The sequence below is a fragment of the Eretmochelys imbricata genome, chromosome 8, assembly GCF_965152235.1.
Source record: "Eretmochelys imbricata isolate rEreImb1 chromosome 8, rEreImb1.hap1, whole genome shotgun sequence".
Taxonomy (NCBI): Eukaryota; Metazoa; Chordata; order Testudines; family Cheloniidae; genus Eretmochelys; species Eretmochelys imbricata.
The window spans coordinates 78,796,113-78,813,243 of NC_135579.1; the positions used below are offsets into that span (position 1 = coordinate 78,796,113).

Consider the following 17,131-nt stretch of genomic DNA (forward strand, 5'->3'; position numbering starts at 1 on the left):
GTTTTCAACCAGAACACCCTATCGAAAAGTGATCCTGGCAGCTCCGGTCAGCACTGCTAACTGGGCCGTTAAAAATCCAGTTGGCGGCACAGCAGGGCTAAGGCAGGCTCTCTGAGTGCCCTGGCCCTGCGCAGCTCCCTAGAAGCAGCAACATGTCCCTGTGGCCCTTAGGCAGAGGTGCAGTCAAAGGGGGCTCTGCGCGCTGCCCCCAACCCAAGTGCTAGCTCTGCAGCTCCCATTGGCCAGGAACCATGGTCAATGGGAGCTACAGGAGCAGCACCTGCAGATGGGCAGCATGCAAAGCTGGAGGGGGGGACATGCTGCTGCTTCCAGGGAGCCATCTGAGGTAAGCGCCACCTGGAGCCCGCACTCCAAATCCCTGCCCCAGCCCTGAGCTCCCTCCCACACCCAAACTGACTCCTGGAACCTGCACCCCCTCCCGCATCCCAACCCCCTGCTCCAGCTTGGAATCCCCTCCTGCACTACAATCCCTCGTTCCCAGCCCAGAGCCCCCTCCTGCACCCCAAACCCCTCACCCCTGGCCCCAGCCCAGAGCCCGTACCCCTCCCACACCGCAACCCTGTGCCTCAGCCCAGAGCCCCCTCCTGCACTCTGAACCCCTCATTTTTTGCCCCACCTAAGAGCCCATACACCCTCCTATACCCCAACCCCTTGCCTCAGCCCAGAGTCCCCCACGCACTCCAAACCCCTCAGCCCCAGCCTGGAGCCTTCTGCCGCACCCCAAGCCCCTGCCCCAGTCCTGTGAAAATGAGCGAGTGAGTAAGGGTTGGGGAGAGTGAGCACCAGAGGGAGGGGGGATGGAGTGATCAGGGGGTGGGGCCTCAGGGAAGGGAAGGGGCAAGGGGCGGAGCAAGGATGTTCGTTTTTCTGCAATTAGAAAGTTGACAACCCTGGTTTTGTACAGATTTCTTGTATTCCCTCTAATGCTCAGTAATGGTATTCATGCCTGCATACACAACCTCTGGACAAAGATGAAACCATTACTCAAGTGCCAAGCAATTAGTTTCTTTATCGCTGATTATTCTGTTTAACAGGGACATTTAGGAGTAATGGGACCTGAAGGAGAGCCAGGAATTCCAGGTTACATGGTGAGCTTATTACTAAATTAATGTGCGCGTGTGTGTGTGTGTGTGTGTATGTCAGTATTTATAGCTGATATATAATTTTGTGATTACAATATATTTTAAACAATCTCTCATAATTGGAGGTCAACTGTATAAAGAATGTGTAAATATCCAACTAGGTGACTGCCACACCAGATATTTTTATATGAAAACTGATTTTTAATAAATAAGTTTAATCTTGATGGATGGACTGATAAATAATAAAGTTTCAGTGGCAATTATTTCTTACGCACATGAGGCCCAATCTTGAAACCCTTGCTCTCAACCACTGCACTCAATAGGACTGCTCCCATAGACAGGACTACTTATGTGGGGTAATGATGGTAGAAGAGAGCTCCTACAAACTTACCCATTGCCTGCTGATTGGACAGGCATTTCCCCTTTCAATAAGAGAACCTGTAGTTTTTAGATTTAACAAGATTAGAAGAAGGACATTAATTTTTTGTGGCCTATGTCAAAAAATAATCATTTTCTTCCAAACTGATGTAATAGATGCAAAGTGTAGATGGATTCCTGCTGTCACCTACTGGAATAATAGTTAAATCTTTGTCTTCAAATATTAATTGCAAACTAAGGCCCTGATCGTGCACTAGGAACCACAATTGGCCCCCTTTGTTTCAACAGAGCCCCACTGAAGTCCAAGGGCCTCTGTGATTGCACACACAGAGGTCTGCCCGCCTGCAACAAATTTCCAGACTGGGCCCATAATTTGTCTGAAATGTCACTATTCAATTTACCATACAGCAGAAAGTGCTAATCTGAGCAATATATAACATTTTGTATTTAGTTGTTTGGGATTTTTTTAGGGTCATCAAGGTCAGCCAGGATCACCTGGTCCTCCAGGACCCAAAGGAGAGAAGGTACGGAAACTAGTTCTTGTTGTTTACAGTCCCAGTGATTGTAAAGGGTGGAAATGTTGTGGTACATTCATAGCTTATCAAAGCATTTCTCAAAAGACAGTGTTCACAGCCTTTGTTTATCCAAAGCCATCAAAAGGAAAAAGGATGACACCTCGGCTGTTGTGATGCAGTGTGAGCAAAAATGTAAACCTGCGGAAACAAATTATAGGAAGATAAAGTTAAGAATTAGAATAATGAAATGTTTCAGTTTCTAAAACATAAGGTCCTAGTTCTTCAATCATTTTCTGCACTACCAGACAGCACTATTGCCTTCCCTGGGTGTGATTACAGTAGTAAGCAACGTGGATCCAGCAAAGTACTTAAACATTGTGCTTAACTTTAAGCATGTGAGAATTTCCATTGACTTGACTTTAAAGTCAAATACATGCTTAAGTGCTTTGGTGGATCAGGGCCTATGCATGGTACAAAGTGATTCCAAGATCAGGACCCAATGTTATAGATTCACTCTGATTCTTTTAGGCCTTGATCCTGCAGGCAGACCCTTATGTTCACTGAAGGCAATGGGGTGTCAGACAGGTACACAGATCCACCCATGCAGATGAGCTTGTAGGATCAAGGCCTTGCAGAGTAACCTATTAGGACCAGATTTTCTTAGGTGTTTAGGCTCCTAAAGATGCTGATAGGTGCCTGGTGGAATTTTCAAAGGCATCTAAGTAGATTGACTTCATGATTATTAGTTGCCAATGGGAGTTAGGTTCCTAACCTGCTTAGGCTATATTGAAAATCCTACAAGGCACCTCTCTGGATCTGTGGATGCCTAAACACCTAAGAAAATCTGGCCCTTGGTCTTTAAGGGCAATATGTTACTGGAGCAGAGAATGTTTTATCTGTTGGTGTGGGTAGTAGTGTGACGTTTAAAACATCATAAAATTAACCTATACAATTATTATGATACTCAGTATGATTAACAGTGTTTCCTCTACACCTATTGGATTAGGAGTAGTTAGCCTTTTTTTAACACTGGCAGGAGTGTCCTTTTTTCACTGTCCATTAACTAAAATGGGATTTTGTTCAGATTTCTTTTTGTTAAGAAAGCAAGTATGTAATTTTTCAGCCCAAAATGCAAATATTTTTGAAAGTGAGATGCATGTAAAAGCGGTGGGTTTTCTGCAGCCTTAAGTATAGTAGTCACTACCACCAATTGGTATAAATGTGTATATAATCCATATTTGCGTGTATGTACACTGTATGAAATGTTTATTTCAGTTTAATATTAAAGAAATACTTGAATAAATAGATTTTCATTACCAGGAATAAATATTTTTAATAATTATTTTCCTTTTAGGGTTACCCAGGCGAAGACAACACAGTACTGGGACCACCTGGGCCCATAGGTGAACCAGTAGGTCTTTCTTTCTCAAAAAAATTATTTTAGTGATTCAAGACGAGAGGCAGTAAATGGAGTTTCCACAAGTTATACAGTTGCTTCAGAAGTCTAGGGTCACTTTGTCATAAAAAGGTGCAGAACCAGTGTCATTAGAAACAAAACTGAACACATTGTTTTACTGTACAAAGTGGCTGTCCAAAAATGGCACCTTCTTACTCAGCAGATCTGCACCCTCTGTTAAATTATCCTAATGAGATGACTTTTCATTTAGATCAACATGTCTGAGAACAGAATTTGATCCCCGTATTTATTCCAAATAGTTATCTGTTGTTTTAGTTACCCAGTATAAGTGTCTTTTCATTCCTGTTAGCAATGCAACTGTGCGAGGGTGAGCTGCTATGATGATTTGGCTCAACAAGGACAAGTGCAGAGTCCTGCACTTAGGACGGAAGAGTCCAATGCACCACTACAGACTAAGGACCGAATGGCTAGGCAGCAGTTCTGCAGAGAAGGACCTAGGGGTGACAGTGGACGGGAAGCTGGATATGAGTTGACAGTGTGCCCTTGTTGCCAAGAAAGCCAATGGCATTTTGGGGTGTATAAGTAGGGGCATTGCCAGCAGATCGAGGGATGTGATCCTTCCCCTCTATTCAACATTGGTGAGGCCTCATGTGGAGTACTGTGTCCAGTTTTGGGCCCCACACTACAAGAAGGATGTGGAAAAATTGGAAAACATCCAGCGGAGGGCAACAAAAATGATTCGGGGACTGGAACACATGACTTATGAGGAGAGGCTGAGGGAACTGGGATTGTTTAGTCTATGGAAGAGAAGAATGAGGAGGGATTTGATAACTGCTTTTAACTACCTGAAAGGTGGATCCAAAGAGGATGGATCTAGACTATTCTCAGTGATAGCAGATGACAGGACAAGGAGTAATGGTCTCAAGTTGCAGTGGGGGAGGTTTAGGTTGGATATTAGGAAAAACTTTTTCACTAGGAGGGTGGTGAAACACTGGAATGCATTACCTAGGGAGGTGGTGGAATCCCCTTCCTTAGAAGTTTTTAAGGTCAGGCTTGACAAAGCCCTGGCTGGGATGATTTAGTTGGGATTGGTCCTGCTCTGGGCAGGGGGTTGGACTAGATGGCCTCCAGACGTCCCTTCCAACTCTGTTATTCTATGATTCTATGATTTGTTTATTAAAAGGGTGTGAGTACTACCTACAACTATCTACATCAACGAGGAGCATGCGAAATAAAACTCTCCCATAACCTTAAGTATTTTTTTAATTCAGGCCAGCTTCTGTCCTCAGTTATACTTATGCAGCCCCCTTGGCTTCAGATTCTCCCCTTATTATTTAGACCTTTGCTACCCCAAAAAAGCAGAATTTGAAGGCAATGGAATGAGAAGATGTAAATGAAAACAGAATTTGGACCCCCAGAGGGAACTTAGCGAACAATTTTCATGAAGATGCCTGAGAGAGAAAAGAACCTAGTTCACTCGCCCATAGCTGTGTTGATTCTGCCGTGCTAACTGAAGCAAAAGTTGTATGCAGAGGAAACATGTGTGTTTCCGCTGGGAAGCTGCTTCAGGAGGCCCAAAGCCCAATGGAAACACAGAAGAGAGGAGAGGCAACGGAGGGGGATTCCACAATCCCATGCATGCCATGGAGCTGAGCTCTACAGCAGCGGTCTCTGCAGAAATGTTAGAGCACAGGAGAGAAGTAGGGACCTGGCATCAGATACCATGGTGATGAGCATGTAATACAGATGGCCACTGGATCAGTTCATAAACTTTGAAGATCCACTGTGCCTGATGATCCCCTGGTAACCTTGAAGTAAAGCAATATTTTCTTTCTTAATGCTTTTATTTCAGATACTGGGGGAGGGTGGGAAGCTGTTCCCTATTAAAATCTCCATCCACCTAGATGCTGAGTGCCTTCAGGAAGGTACTGAGCCCCCTTACCTCCACTGGGTAAGATCCTGAACTCATCAGCTTCAGTGGATGCAGAATTTGGTTCATTGACTGCAATGAGCATTAAAGCACTTAACGCTTCCCAGGGGGGACCCAGCACCTTGCAGATCTGGGAGTTGAGACTTTTCCTTGAAGTCAGCAAGCTGCAGCTTCTACTGCAGGTGATGGGATGCAATCGTAGCAGCACCATCATTCACAGGGCCCTGCCTCTGGATTAAATGAGAGGCTTCCCCGCCTCCCCTATCTTCTGTACAGTTCTCATACACAAAACCTCTTCATGCAGGCTTCACTAAGGGATTGAGGATTTCCTCTCATAAACAGTTTCACTATAGGCAGGTTCATTATAAAAAAGGATCCATCTGTACCTAGTGGTCCCTGTCATTTGTTTTCTTTACATATTAATCATGGTAATGGCACCTTCCTATAATCTTCTGCAATTTGAATCAAATAATCCCTTCAAATTAAAAAAAAAAGTTAGGGTCACATTCTGATCTTACTTACATGGGTGTAAATATGGAGAGATTCCTTGGATGTCAATAGAATTATTCCAGATTTGCAGCTGTGGGAGGTTAGAAACTTGGACTGGGGTCTTCATTTACAATATATTTTTGACGGTGAGGTGTTGCACGTCTTAATGTAATACATATTTGTTTTAGAAATACTTCATTTTTATTCTGTGAACTTAGCTGATTTTCTAATTTGACAGTATGTAGATTTTGGTAACCTCACAGCTGGGTGGTTTGTTCTGAAGGAAAGGCCCAGATGTATTGTTACTGCAGCAGTATTTTAATCAGCCATTAAACTCTGCTCTTTGGTTGTCTCTCTAGGGTCCTAGTGGTGAACGTGGAGATAGAGGGGAACCTGGTGATGAGGGATTCAAGGTAAATACCACTTGCTTTGTAAAGCAGTAAAATCCAAAATTGCTATTTTCTCGCGCGCGCACGTGAATGTGCTGATGCTTCACCTGTATTGATTAGTTCTTAGTGTAAATTTATACTGTATTGAATAAACTAATAAATTTGTCTGGAATTGCAGACACTATTATTTTGTAACTCTCATTCTAATAATTATGTGTATGTTTTATGCAGTTTTCCTACAAATATGCTGTAACCTCACTATAACAAACACTCAATTACAATTGCTACTGTTGTGGAGTCAGCAAAACAAAAAGATGCAGTCCCTGACAGAAAGAGCTTACACACAAAAAACAGATCAGACCTATAATAAAGCAATAAACCAAGTATGAGCCAATCTCTCAAGAAAGCAGAAAAGTTTAAACAATGTATAATTCCCTCCCATGGTGAGTGTGGAGTAGGGATTGTCACGAAGAAAGGGTCACGAAGGGCTTGATTCCATGAGGCGCTGAACAGCCTGAATTCCATTTACCTCAGTGGAATTGAGGATTTTCAGGGTACATCTACAGTGCAAGAAATCACCCATGGCAGCGAGTGTCAGAAGTTGGGTTAACTGACTTGGGCAGTGGGTCCCCGCGCCCTTTGTCAGGTTTCAGAGCCTGGCTCCAGCCTGAGCAGGACCATTTACAGTGCTATTTTTAGCCCCATCGTGTGAGCCCAAATCAGTTGACCCAGGCTCTGAGACTTGCTACTGCGGGTTATTTTGCAATGTAGATATATCCGCAGCCCCTCCCAGGAGTGGGCTTCAGAAGAAAATGATCAGCTCATCAGAGTTATCTCTGCAGTGATATTTATGTTTTCTGTTTCTAGGGTCACACAGGGCTTCCAGGTCTAAGAGGAGCAATTGGACAACAAGGGCCTCCAGTAAGTGTTCCAGGCAGTTAGCTGTATGTATTGTGCTTCTGTATTTGTTATTGAAAATAATTTATTTCTCTCCTACCTTAATGGCCAATTGTTGTTTGCTTGTGTTTTTTCTGTTCTTTCTAAAGGGTGAACAAGGTGAATTGGGAGAACAAGGACCAAAGGGAGAGAGAGGATCAGAAGTAGGTGGAAAAAAAAAAAAGAAAACTCCACTTTATTGTAATTCTTTTGTGTTTGCAATTGTAACAACCATTATTGTCCATAGAAGACAAAGTGAAGTTTTTAAATCATAAGGCTCCTTTCAAGAACAAAATATGATTTATAGCTGTTGCGCTGAAAGATGACTGTGGTATTTGTCTTCATGTTCTATTTTAACATAAAGTCTTATGACTTCCTGCCACTTATTGACACTCTACACCTTGTTAAGTCCTTACAAACACAAACCCAATGGACCTGATTGCTACCTAAAACCATACAGAGATGGATAGGATAGTTGTCCACTTGTGTGATTTGAACAGAGTCGCAGTCAAATTAGGTACACTTCATTTGTATTTCTCTGAAGAATTCCCTGTGCTCACTAGACTTTTCTCTATAGAAGATTTCAAATTAGGCCAGATTCAAGATGCCAACTGATTTTGGAGTTGGTTGATTTTTAGCCCTAATTACTTGATGTACGTCTCTTTTTGCCATATTTTATTACAACATATTTATATTTCAAAATATTTTAGGAACTGTTAATTTGTATTCACCTAAGTTACAACACTTCCTTTAAGGCACCACTCTGAGTTGGAGACAGTGAAGAGTTTCACCACTCCAGAGCACAATGTGTTCTGAAGCTCCCAGGATGTGCCGGAGGAGTATGCCCACTTCTACATCCCTTACCATGCATTTCACTGGCTGAGTTGGAGTAGGCTGGGGTTAGGGTTAGAGGGTAGAGAAAATGTCACCCCTGTTGCGGTTCAATACAAGACAGGACACGGCTTTAGGCAAACAAGCAGGCTGGTTTGCTGACGGGATTGCCGCTGTCAGCTTTTCCACCTCTCTTTTATTTCTCTCCCCCCGCGCATTACATACCCCGACCACAAAAGGCATCAACAAAGGAAAAATTATGACTTTGATTAATATTCTTATTTACCAGCCTCTATCTACTACAATCCTTGTTCTCAGGCCTTGAGCCCAGTCCAAGGAAGCTTCCCACAGTTCATGTCCTCTGAGTGACTTCCCATGGTCCATGTCCTTGGACGGAGCAGTGTGTGCACCGCTCCTACACAACAGTCAGGGTGTGCCCTGAATGTTTTCAGGTGCATGAACTCTACATGAACCCTTCATCCCCCCCTTTTTTTGTTTATTTGTGCTCGGCCATCTCATGGTAGCCATCAATTTGCTTTTACAAGTGATTTAACTCCCGGACAGACAAGGACATAACTCGGGGAGCCTGCCAGGGCGGGTCTCTACAAAGTCTTAACAAAGAGGGAATACACTGTACACAGCAGCAGCAAAAAATAAGCCCAGCAATCACAAATACAGCATAACCAAAAAGTTGTCGCAGCCACCCTAAAGAGGGCAGCCAACCTGTAAGCCAATTCCAAAAGCCCTCAAACCCCAGATCTTGGCATATGTGTGCCGTAAGATTGGCCAATTCGGCCAGTCTAGTTTCTATGGAACGACTATTATCAGTTAAATTAAAACAACACATATGCCGAAACGTGGAACAGCCTAAATGATGTTTCAAGAGCAGAAAATCAATGGCTGCTCTGTTATCCAAAATTGCATCCCTTAATTCGTGTTGCTCTGTATTAAGTAGGGCAATTGCCTGGGATGTTGTATTAATTGCCTTTGCCGCAAAACACGCCAGCGCATTTAAAGTTCTTGCTGTATAAGTGGCAAGCCCGGGGACCCCAACAATAGAGACCGCTAAGGCGGTATACTCAGAGCAGCTGAGAAGATTGACATCTGCGACACAATCTTCTGAAAGGGGTGTAGCCCTTTTACTGCGCTTTTGACCGGCAAAAGGCAAAATGAGTGTCATTCTGCTGAGGCAGCAAAGGGTGCCATCGCTTAAATTCGTGGGAATATAACTAAAGGTGCGTGAGCCGCAGGTAAAAAACCACCCGGATGGTAGGATGATATGGCCATAATTGTACGAAACATTCACGGCATGGGAACAATTTAAAAAGGGTTGAGAAATTTGCCGACAGCCTAAGGGCACCTTTGTACTAGTGCAGTTGACCACACGTGCACAGGTGACATTGTTGTAATGAGGGCAAGGGGTAAATGATCAATTACCTGATAAACATAATGTGTGTCCACAATCAAATTAAAGGGACAATCAGCGAAAAGTTGAAAGGCCAAAATAACAGCAGCTAGTTCCAAGGACTAGTGAAACTCTCCAAGCGCTGTGCATGCAAATATTGTTGTACAAGTGAATGAAGCGCTTTCAGCTTTTCTAGGGGGAGGGGCCACTGGTCAATCCATACGGGCTCTAAGGATTGCCATACCAATGGTAATGCGGATGGCAAGGTGGGTGAGGGAGGATTTCGGGCCATTATATATTAATATTGAGGGTGGTGTCCAGCTTTGTAAGTAAGTCACGGCCCCAAATATTGAGGTGGACAGGGAGCACAAAAGGACGGATCGTAGCAAGGGCACGGCCTCCTGGTTTAGAGACCGTGACCCAAGACAAACTTTGGCGCCCGGGTTTGCTACCCCTGATCCCCCACAACTCTTTAGAAGGAACTGTTGGCCAACTGACAGGCCACTCCGGATCACGAATCACCGTAACGTCAGCTCCAGTGTCCACCAGTCCTGTAAAAGGAACATTATTTAAGAGAAGTGTTAACTGAGGTTTCGAGGGGGGGACCGACATTGTTAGAGCAACAAATGGAAAGGACGTGTTGTGAGACAGCAACTGAGGCAGCATTGATCCAAAGCTGCCTCCGCCCCGGGCTCAATCCTCCGCGGCTGGCACCTGATAGGGGACTAAAATCAATTGTGCAATTGACCGTCCACGCGGGAGCGACTGCGGAAGATGGGTCCACACCTGAACCTTAATAACGCCAGTGTAATCGGCGTCAATGACCCTCGGGATGACAAAAAAACCCTGTTTCCCAGCGTGTGAGCAAGGGAGAACCAGACCCACAAATCCGTCAGGGAGAGGTCCCGTCACCTGGGTAGGTATGGCGCAAACCTCCCTTGGCAACCGAAAATCAGCGTCCTCCTGCATAATCAAATCAAGCCCTGCACTTCCGGCAGTCGCCGCCCTCATGGAGTCTATGGATTTTAAAGCAGAGGAACAGTTGTCTGAGTGGGAAACATCCCCGTTTGGCCCTGGGTTCGGGGGTAACCCGTCGTGTGGTTTCTCGACCCACTACAACACTGATTAGCCCAGTGATAGCCCTTCCAACACTTGGGGCATTTCTTTGAGGGGTGAGCAGGCGCCGCCTCGGAGTGGCACTCCCGCTGAAAGTGACCCTCCTTACCACAGCGGTAACAACGCTTCCCCTCCTTCCTGCTTTTCCGCAGGCGGCAGCCAGAACTCCAGCTTTATGTACTTGGGTTCCGATGTTTTGGCACGCCTGTAGCATGTCTGACAGCTCTAGAATTCCAGAGGCTTGTGCCGCCTGGAGAGCATGGCGGCAATCCTCGTTTGCATTTTCAACCGCCATCTTTAACAGGATCTCCTGAGCAGCTGCAGGGCTATCCACCTGTCGGAGGATAGCCTCCTGCAATCTGTTGGTAAAATCCATAAAGGACTCTGATGCACCCTGACGGATACTGGCAAAGCTTTTGGTAGGCTTGCCTGAATCCGGGACCTTCCGGAAAGCATGCTGGGCGCAGGTGGAAATAATGGGGAAGATGGCCTGAGGGAGTTGAGACTGCCTCTGAATGGTAGCAAACTGGCCCTCCCCTGCCAAGTGCTCATAAATGATACCTTGCTCTCTATATACCTGGGCTTGGCGTTCCGCCATCTGCCAATTCTCACTAAGCCAAATAACATACTGACTGGGTGTCAGCATCATGCGCAACAGCGCTTTCCAGTCTTCAGGGACCAGGGTGTACCCAGTACCTAGCCCTTCAATGAGACCACGTACATACGTGCTAGTCAGGCCGAACTCGCAAATCGCTTTCTTTATCTCTCTGATCACCGAGTAAGGCAAACTGACCCAGTTTGCAACCTGGTTGCCCTGGCCATCATCCTGACAGGTCACCGGACAAACTGAGACCAGATCAGCCAGCTCCTCTGCTGTAATATCGGAGCGAGTCTTCGCTGCGTGAACCATTTGTTGCACCAACAAAAGCCCCTGAGCAGACGCGGACAACCCTCCGGGGGGTCCCAGAGCATGGGGCCCCACGAGGGGAGAACCATCACACACCGGCTCCGGTGGGGAAGACAGGGGAGGCGGTGGTAATTGAGGTGCTGGGGGCAAAGCAGGGGGAGGGATGGTTGCAGGAGCGGACGGGGGGGGCGAGATCAGCAGCCCCTCTGTTGGTGTGGGAGAGGGTCTTTCCGAGGCGACATGCTGTATCGCGTCGTGGCAGAGGTGCCAGGCATCTAAAGCAGGCACGGGCGCCTGAGGCTCTTTGTGCAATGTCTGGCCCAACCGCTCCCAGTCTGCTAGCTTAAGGGTTCCAGCTTCAGGGTACCACGGGCATTGGGCACTCACCTCCTGTAGCAGGAGAGTGAGTTCTCGAGTGGGGCAGTCATGCTGAGCCTTACGCAGCAAATACCGTAGCTCACTGCGGTGTTGCACTTGCAAAGCAGAGAGGGAGCTTCCCATACTTACCACAATGAAAAATACTCACCGGGATCTGCGAAGCGGATGAGTGACTCGTCTGAAACCCTTGCCGGGCGAGGTGAGTGCTGAGGGCCCCACGTTTGGGCACCAGTTGTTGCGGTTCAATACAAGACAGGACACGGCTTTAGGCAAGCAACCAGGCTGGTTTGCTGACGGGATTGCCGCTGTCAGCCTTTCCACCTCTCTTTTATTTCTCTCCCCCCTGCGCATTACATACCCCAACCACAAAAGGCATCAACAAAGGAAAAATTATGACTTTGATTACTATTCTTATTTACCAGCCTCTATCTACTACAATCCTTGTTCTCAGGCCTTGAGCCCAGTCCAAGGAAGCTTCCCACAGTTCATGTCCTCTGAGTGACTTCCCATGGTCCATGTCCTTGGACGGAGCAGTGTGTGCACCGCTCCTACACAACAGTCAGGGTGTGCCCTGAATGTTTTCAGGTGCATGAACTCTACATGAACCCTTCACACCCCCACCCTCTCCCAAATAGTATTAGCTAGGAGCAGTCATTGCTCTCAAAGGTCTACAATGGAGGCTGACCACCTGTACACAGTTCACAATGATTAAGTTCCTTTAGTGTTTCCTCTTTCCCGTGCCCACACAAGGGCCCGCCCCAGTCTGGCTCCTATGTGATACCTTTGTGCTGTATGAACTTTATTAAGAATCAGATATCAGAGTCAAATACAATTCTGAAATATTGGGATTGCTTTTTCCAGATATTAGGCTTATAGAAAAAAGATGTGATAATTTTCCTGAAAATGACTGACAGTGCCATGATGGAAATTTTTGAGGCATCATACAATTATATTGGTGTTGAGACTAAAATGATCCTGTTTCTGTTTCATCCCTTAAGGAGAAAAATAGTATGAAATGGAAAATTACCAAAAATTCACAATAACCTAAGATAACAAATAAGTACTACTTGATTAGTATTTTTACCCTGAAGTGGTGAAAAGCCTTTAAAAATTTACTTCTTCTCAAAATATTTGAATGTCCTTAAATGGAAGTCCATTTGACAAACTAGCCCTGTACAAACACGCAGAATTACATAACGCTGATCCATCTGATGAAATAATCTGTAAAGAAAGCCCAATCAGACTGTATAGTATGTACATTCAGAATGGCTGGGCTTTAGACTGAGGCCTGGAAGTATGGAATATGCTACAAAACAACAGCACACTAATGACAGAGCAAGTCTTGAAAAGATCAAATATAAATATTTTCCTTCACCAGTAATATTTTGTCCTCATGGTGTACTGTAAATTGCTTAAAGTATTTCACACTTTGCCATTGGGTGACTTTTATTGGTTTCTAATATTTTTAGAAGGATTAGAATAAAGATGATTTGTAATCTGTATTCCCATTGCAATTTAAATGGGATGGATATTAGTGATTTGTCCCAAAACTCCCACTGTCACCTTACAATCCTGCTGCAAATAAACCATTTTCGGTGTATAGATGATCATCTGGATCAGATTGGAAATGGGCATTAATGCAAAATGAACACACTAAATCCTCATATACCAGTACCAACATGAAACCTCTCCTATGCATTCCGATATATTGACTTTGAGAACATATGCACACTGTAGGATAAAAACAGTCATCCCTCAACCCTCTCCCTGGGGAAAACTTACATTATATTAATCAGAAAATATTCCCCAGCAAGAAATCTCCATATGCCAGTTTGGAGCCAATATTCAGCCTGGAACAAAACTTTACAGCTTAACGTCTTATAAAGTCTTTACAGCCTAAAGTCTTATAAAAAAGCAGGTTAATAATAGAAACATTGACACAACCTTAGTGCCTGTGCTGTGAATAGTGCTGCTGTAAATAAGTTTTACAAGGCTAGTCACACAGAACATAAATTAACTTTTTATTTTATATAAACTCTGAAATGTTAATGAAAGCGAAACAGGGTGCTTTAAATGTATAGATTGCCGTTTTAATTGGTGGAGTTTTTGTGCCATAGTTTTATTAAGAAAAGTTATTAAATTAAACAATGGAACAGTATTTTGTTAACTTTCTGATATTTATATTAGTTGGATGGTGGGTTTTGTATTTATCTTTATCTTTAGTTTGTTTAAACTTTATTAGGTTGAATATAGTTTTAACATAGTATGGTTATTCACTAGCCTTTATTTCTAGAAATTGTGTTAAAAATAATTTAGACCAGAAAACTTTAAAAGGTCTTTTCTACTCAATCTATGCCGTAGTGTTGCTGTGTGCTGCTGCCGTCTACTTAGAAGTGGCTGTATTTCTAAGGTGGATGAATGATCCCTGTATATACTGTGATTATAATGGCTTTTTAAAGTTTTCTGTGTGCTTTGGGATCTTCTCAAAAGTGCTTCAGACTCATTGAAAGTCAATGGTACTTAGATGCTTTTGAAAATGTTACCCTCTCCATATCAGTAAGTTAGCTAAATCCACAGATGTCTCCACATTGGTTGTGCAATCCAAAAAGTGGGGTTTTTTTAATTAACTGTTTATTTCATCATTCGTATTATGTTTAGAGGTCAGATAAAAGGGAATATTCACTATGGCAAGAATCCTGTTTTCCAATACAGGCGTCAGCATATACATATTCTTATTTTGTATGCTTTGCTTTTCAAAAAGAGATGAAAGTGCTATTGAAAAATGTACTTTATTTCAGTGATATTGTCTGATGGCGCAGAGTTACCTAAATATCTGGAATATCCTGATTAGCTCTGGTACTGTTGAAATGACCTGAAATTGTACAGTATATTAAAGAAGAGGGGGGAAATTGTGTGCAACCACACTATGAAATCTTTGTTTTGATTGTTGAAAATGTCATGCTTTTAGGGCCTGATCCAAAGCCAGGTGATGAAAAGATTTTCATTAGAGTCTTCTTTTATGTCTTTGATTTGACCAATTCACAAATGTTTGAAATATCTAGGGTCCCACTGGAAAAAGAGGAATGACTGGTCAAGCTGGGAAACCTGGAATTCCTGTAAGTAACAAGATTCTGCCATCTATGTTCTTTTATAAAACAGATAAATGCAAATGACGATGCATATAAAAATTAAAAGTATTCGTTGCTTGTCATAGTTTAAGGCCTGATTTTCATTTACCCTAAGACCACTTTATACTGCTTTGCCAGTCTACATGGGACTCAAAGTGGGTCTAAATGTAATTGTCCTTAAGGTATATGAGAATCAGGCCAATAATCTTTGATGAAACACAAAATGGTATTAAATGATACTGAAAATGAACTCTCTCAGTTAATCAGCACATTGGAATGAGGTACAATTAGTGAATTATATCCTGAGGCTGCTTCCCATTTGCAAAGTTATAACTACATTCTTTGTCTGTAGAGTTTACACAGAGCATACAGTTCTTATCACATTAACAGGGACCACCCTGAAGTTAGCTGCATTTGTTCCACCCACCCACCCTCACTGATTGGCTCCCATAAATTCTCCTTCGAACGTCTACTGCCTTCAGCACTCTCCATCCGTGTGCCCATGACAAATATGGCTGACTGAGCTTCTGACCTTTTCCCACCTTTGTCACTCCATCAGACACCAGATATTAAATACACTTTCATTGAAAAGCAGTTACTTCTTTTTAAAGGAACTAATCCTTCCCCCTCTCCACAAGGAGTGAGTAGAAGAGAGAACAAGTGGATGTTCCCTAAACATTACCCAGTATACATTACAACAAGGCTATTTCTGTGTCCACTAATAAATAACACCACACCAGCACATGGTGTAAACAACTTACTAGCTTTACATAATATCATTTCTGGTAAATGAGAAGTACAACTACCTAATAGATGCTTGTCAACAAACTGCACTTTCTGTGCAGAGTGGATGGACAGCATTTTATTGGATAAATGAAGTTATGTAGCAATCCTAGGAGTTTAGTTATGCCCTCTGGAGTACTGAACAGATATATATGTAGTATCAGTAGTGCAGAACAAAGAGAACATGGGGATGGCAGGAAAAAGGAAGGAGAAGCAGGGAAGAGAGGAGTGATGAGAGGAGGCTTCTGGGGAATTTCAAAGCATATCTCAGGCTCATTACAAGGTGCAAGTTTCTTGTACTACTAAAAATTGAAGCCAAGATTTAGATGACAAATGTTTTACATATTTATATCACTGTTTAAAACACATTTTTGGATGAGGCATAGTGATCTAGTTGGAGAGGATATTTTGTATTTCTGGTGCATGCATTCACTTGGAGATAATTACATGAGTTCTAAGCCTCTTCCACTAGCATATTGCAGTTTAAAGGTAAATCATCTTGTTGAAAGAAATTCACTGGAGCTTTGATGAAGATGGCATGGTAGCATTCAGTGAAAGCTTAACTAAGGGCTAGCAAGGTAAGTGCTGTTTAATAAGAGGTTCTCATGTGTTTTTGATACAGACATGTTTGAATTATGTAATTTCTCAATTATATAATAGCTCTAAATACTTTCAGAAATGACTTCTGACTTCTGAAGCCTTGATTGTTGGATGTCCCACCTGAGATACCTTGGACCTGATGTGCAAACAGTCACAACTCCAGCTGAAGTCACTGGGATCTGCAGGTCCTCAGCACCTCTGAAAATAAGAACCAAGGAATCTCAGGTTGTCCATCCAAACTCAGAGGCCACTTTTGAAAATGTTGATCTAGGTCACTGAGACTATTATAGTACGGCCTAGGAAATATTGTTTTGAAATCTTTTTCTATGACTTTAGACACTGCTCATGAATATGAATAGATTAAGTAGATTCATATTCTATTTGAATTTGTTTCAAGGGAAAACCAGGCCCACCAGGGCAGAAAGGTGCTTCTGGATATCCTGGACCAGAGGGCATTCCTGGGAATCCTGGAAAGCCTGGGTTACCTGGGAAGCCTGGCTTTCCTGTGAGTAACATATACATTACCCTTCTCTATAGCCTTCTCCTCAAGAAACTTCCAAATGCTAAAGCATCCAAACAGAAGTACATGTTCTAGATTCCTTTGGCATCTTATTAGTTATGTAATTAGAAATTAGTTATGTATTTTCTTTAATTTTTGCTTCTGGAAATCTATCTAGGATGTAAGGTTAATTTACAGAAAAGGTGATGTCAGAGGAAGTAATATTCTGTATATTTCATAACTAGTAACTAAGAGCTGAGCAAAAGATTCACATAAAAGCACAGACACTCCTCTCCTCCCCTCCCCCCCCCCCCCAAATTTGGGTGG

The 17,131-nt window shown here is 43.4% G+C and overlaps 1 protein-coding gene across 1 annotated transcript in view; it reads left to right on the top strand.

The window, feature by feature from the left end:
• COL24A1 (collagen type XXIV alpha 1 chain) overlaps positions 1-17,131 on the top strand; it is a 248,411-nt gene that overhangs the window by 196,318 nt on the left and 34,962 nt on the right. The window contains exons 42-49 of the mRNA XM_077825362.1: positions 1,056-1,109; positions 1,952-2,005; positions 3,351-3,407; positions 6,192-6,245; positions 7,089-7,142; positions 7,268-7,321; positions 14,857-14,910; positions 16,703-16,810. Of these exons, the coding sequence (XP_077681488.1) occupies positions 1,056-1,109; positions 1,952-2,005; positions 3,351-3,407; positions 6,192-6,245; positions 7,089-7,142; positions 7,268-7,321; positions 14,857-14,910; positions 16,703-16,810 (489 nt within the window). The remainder of the gene's footprint in view (positions 1-1,055; positions 1,110-1,951; positions 2,006-3,350; positions 3,408-6,191; positions 6,246-7,088; positions 7,143-7,267; positions 7,322-14,856; positions 14,911-16,702; positions 16,811-17,131) is intronic.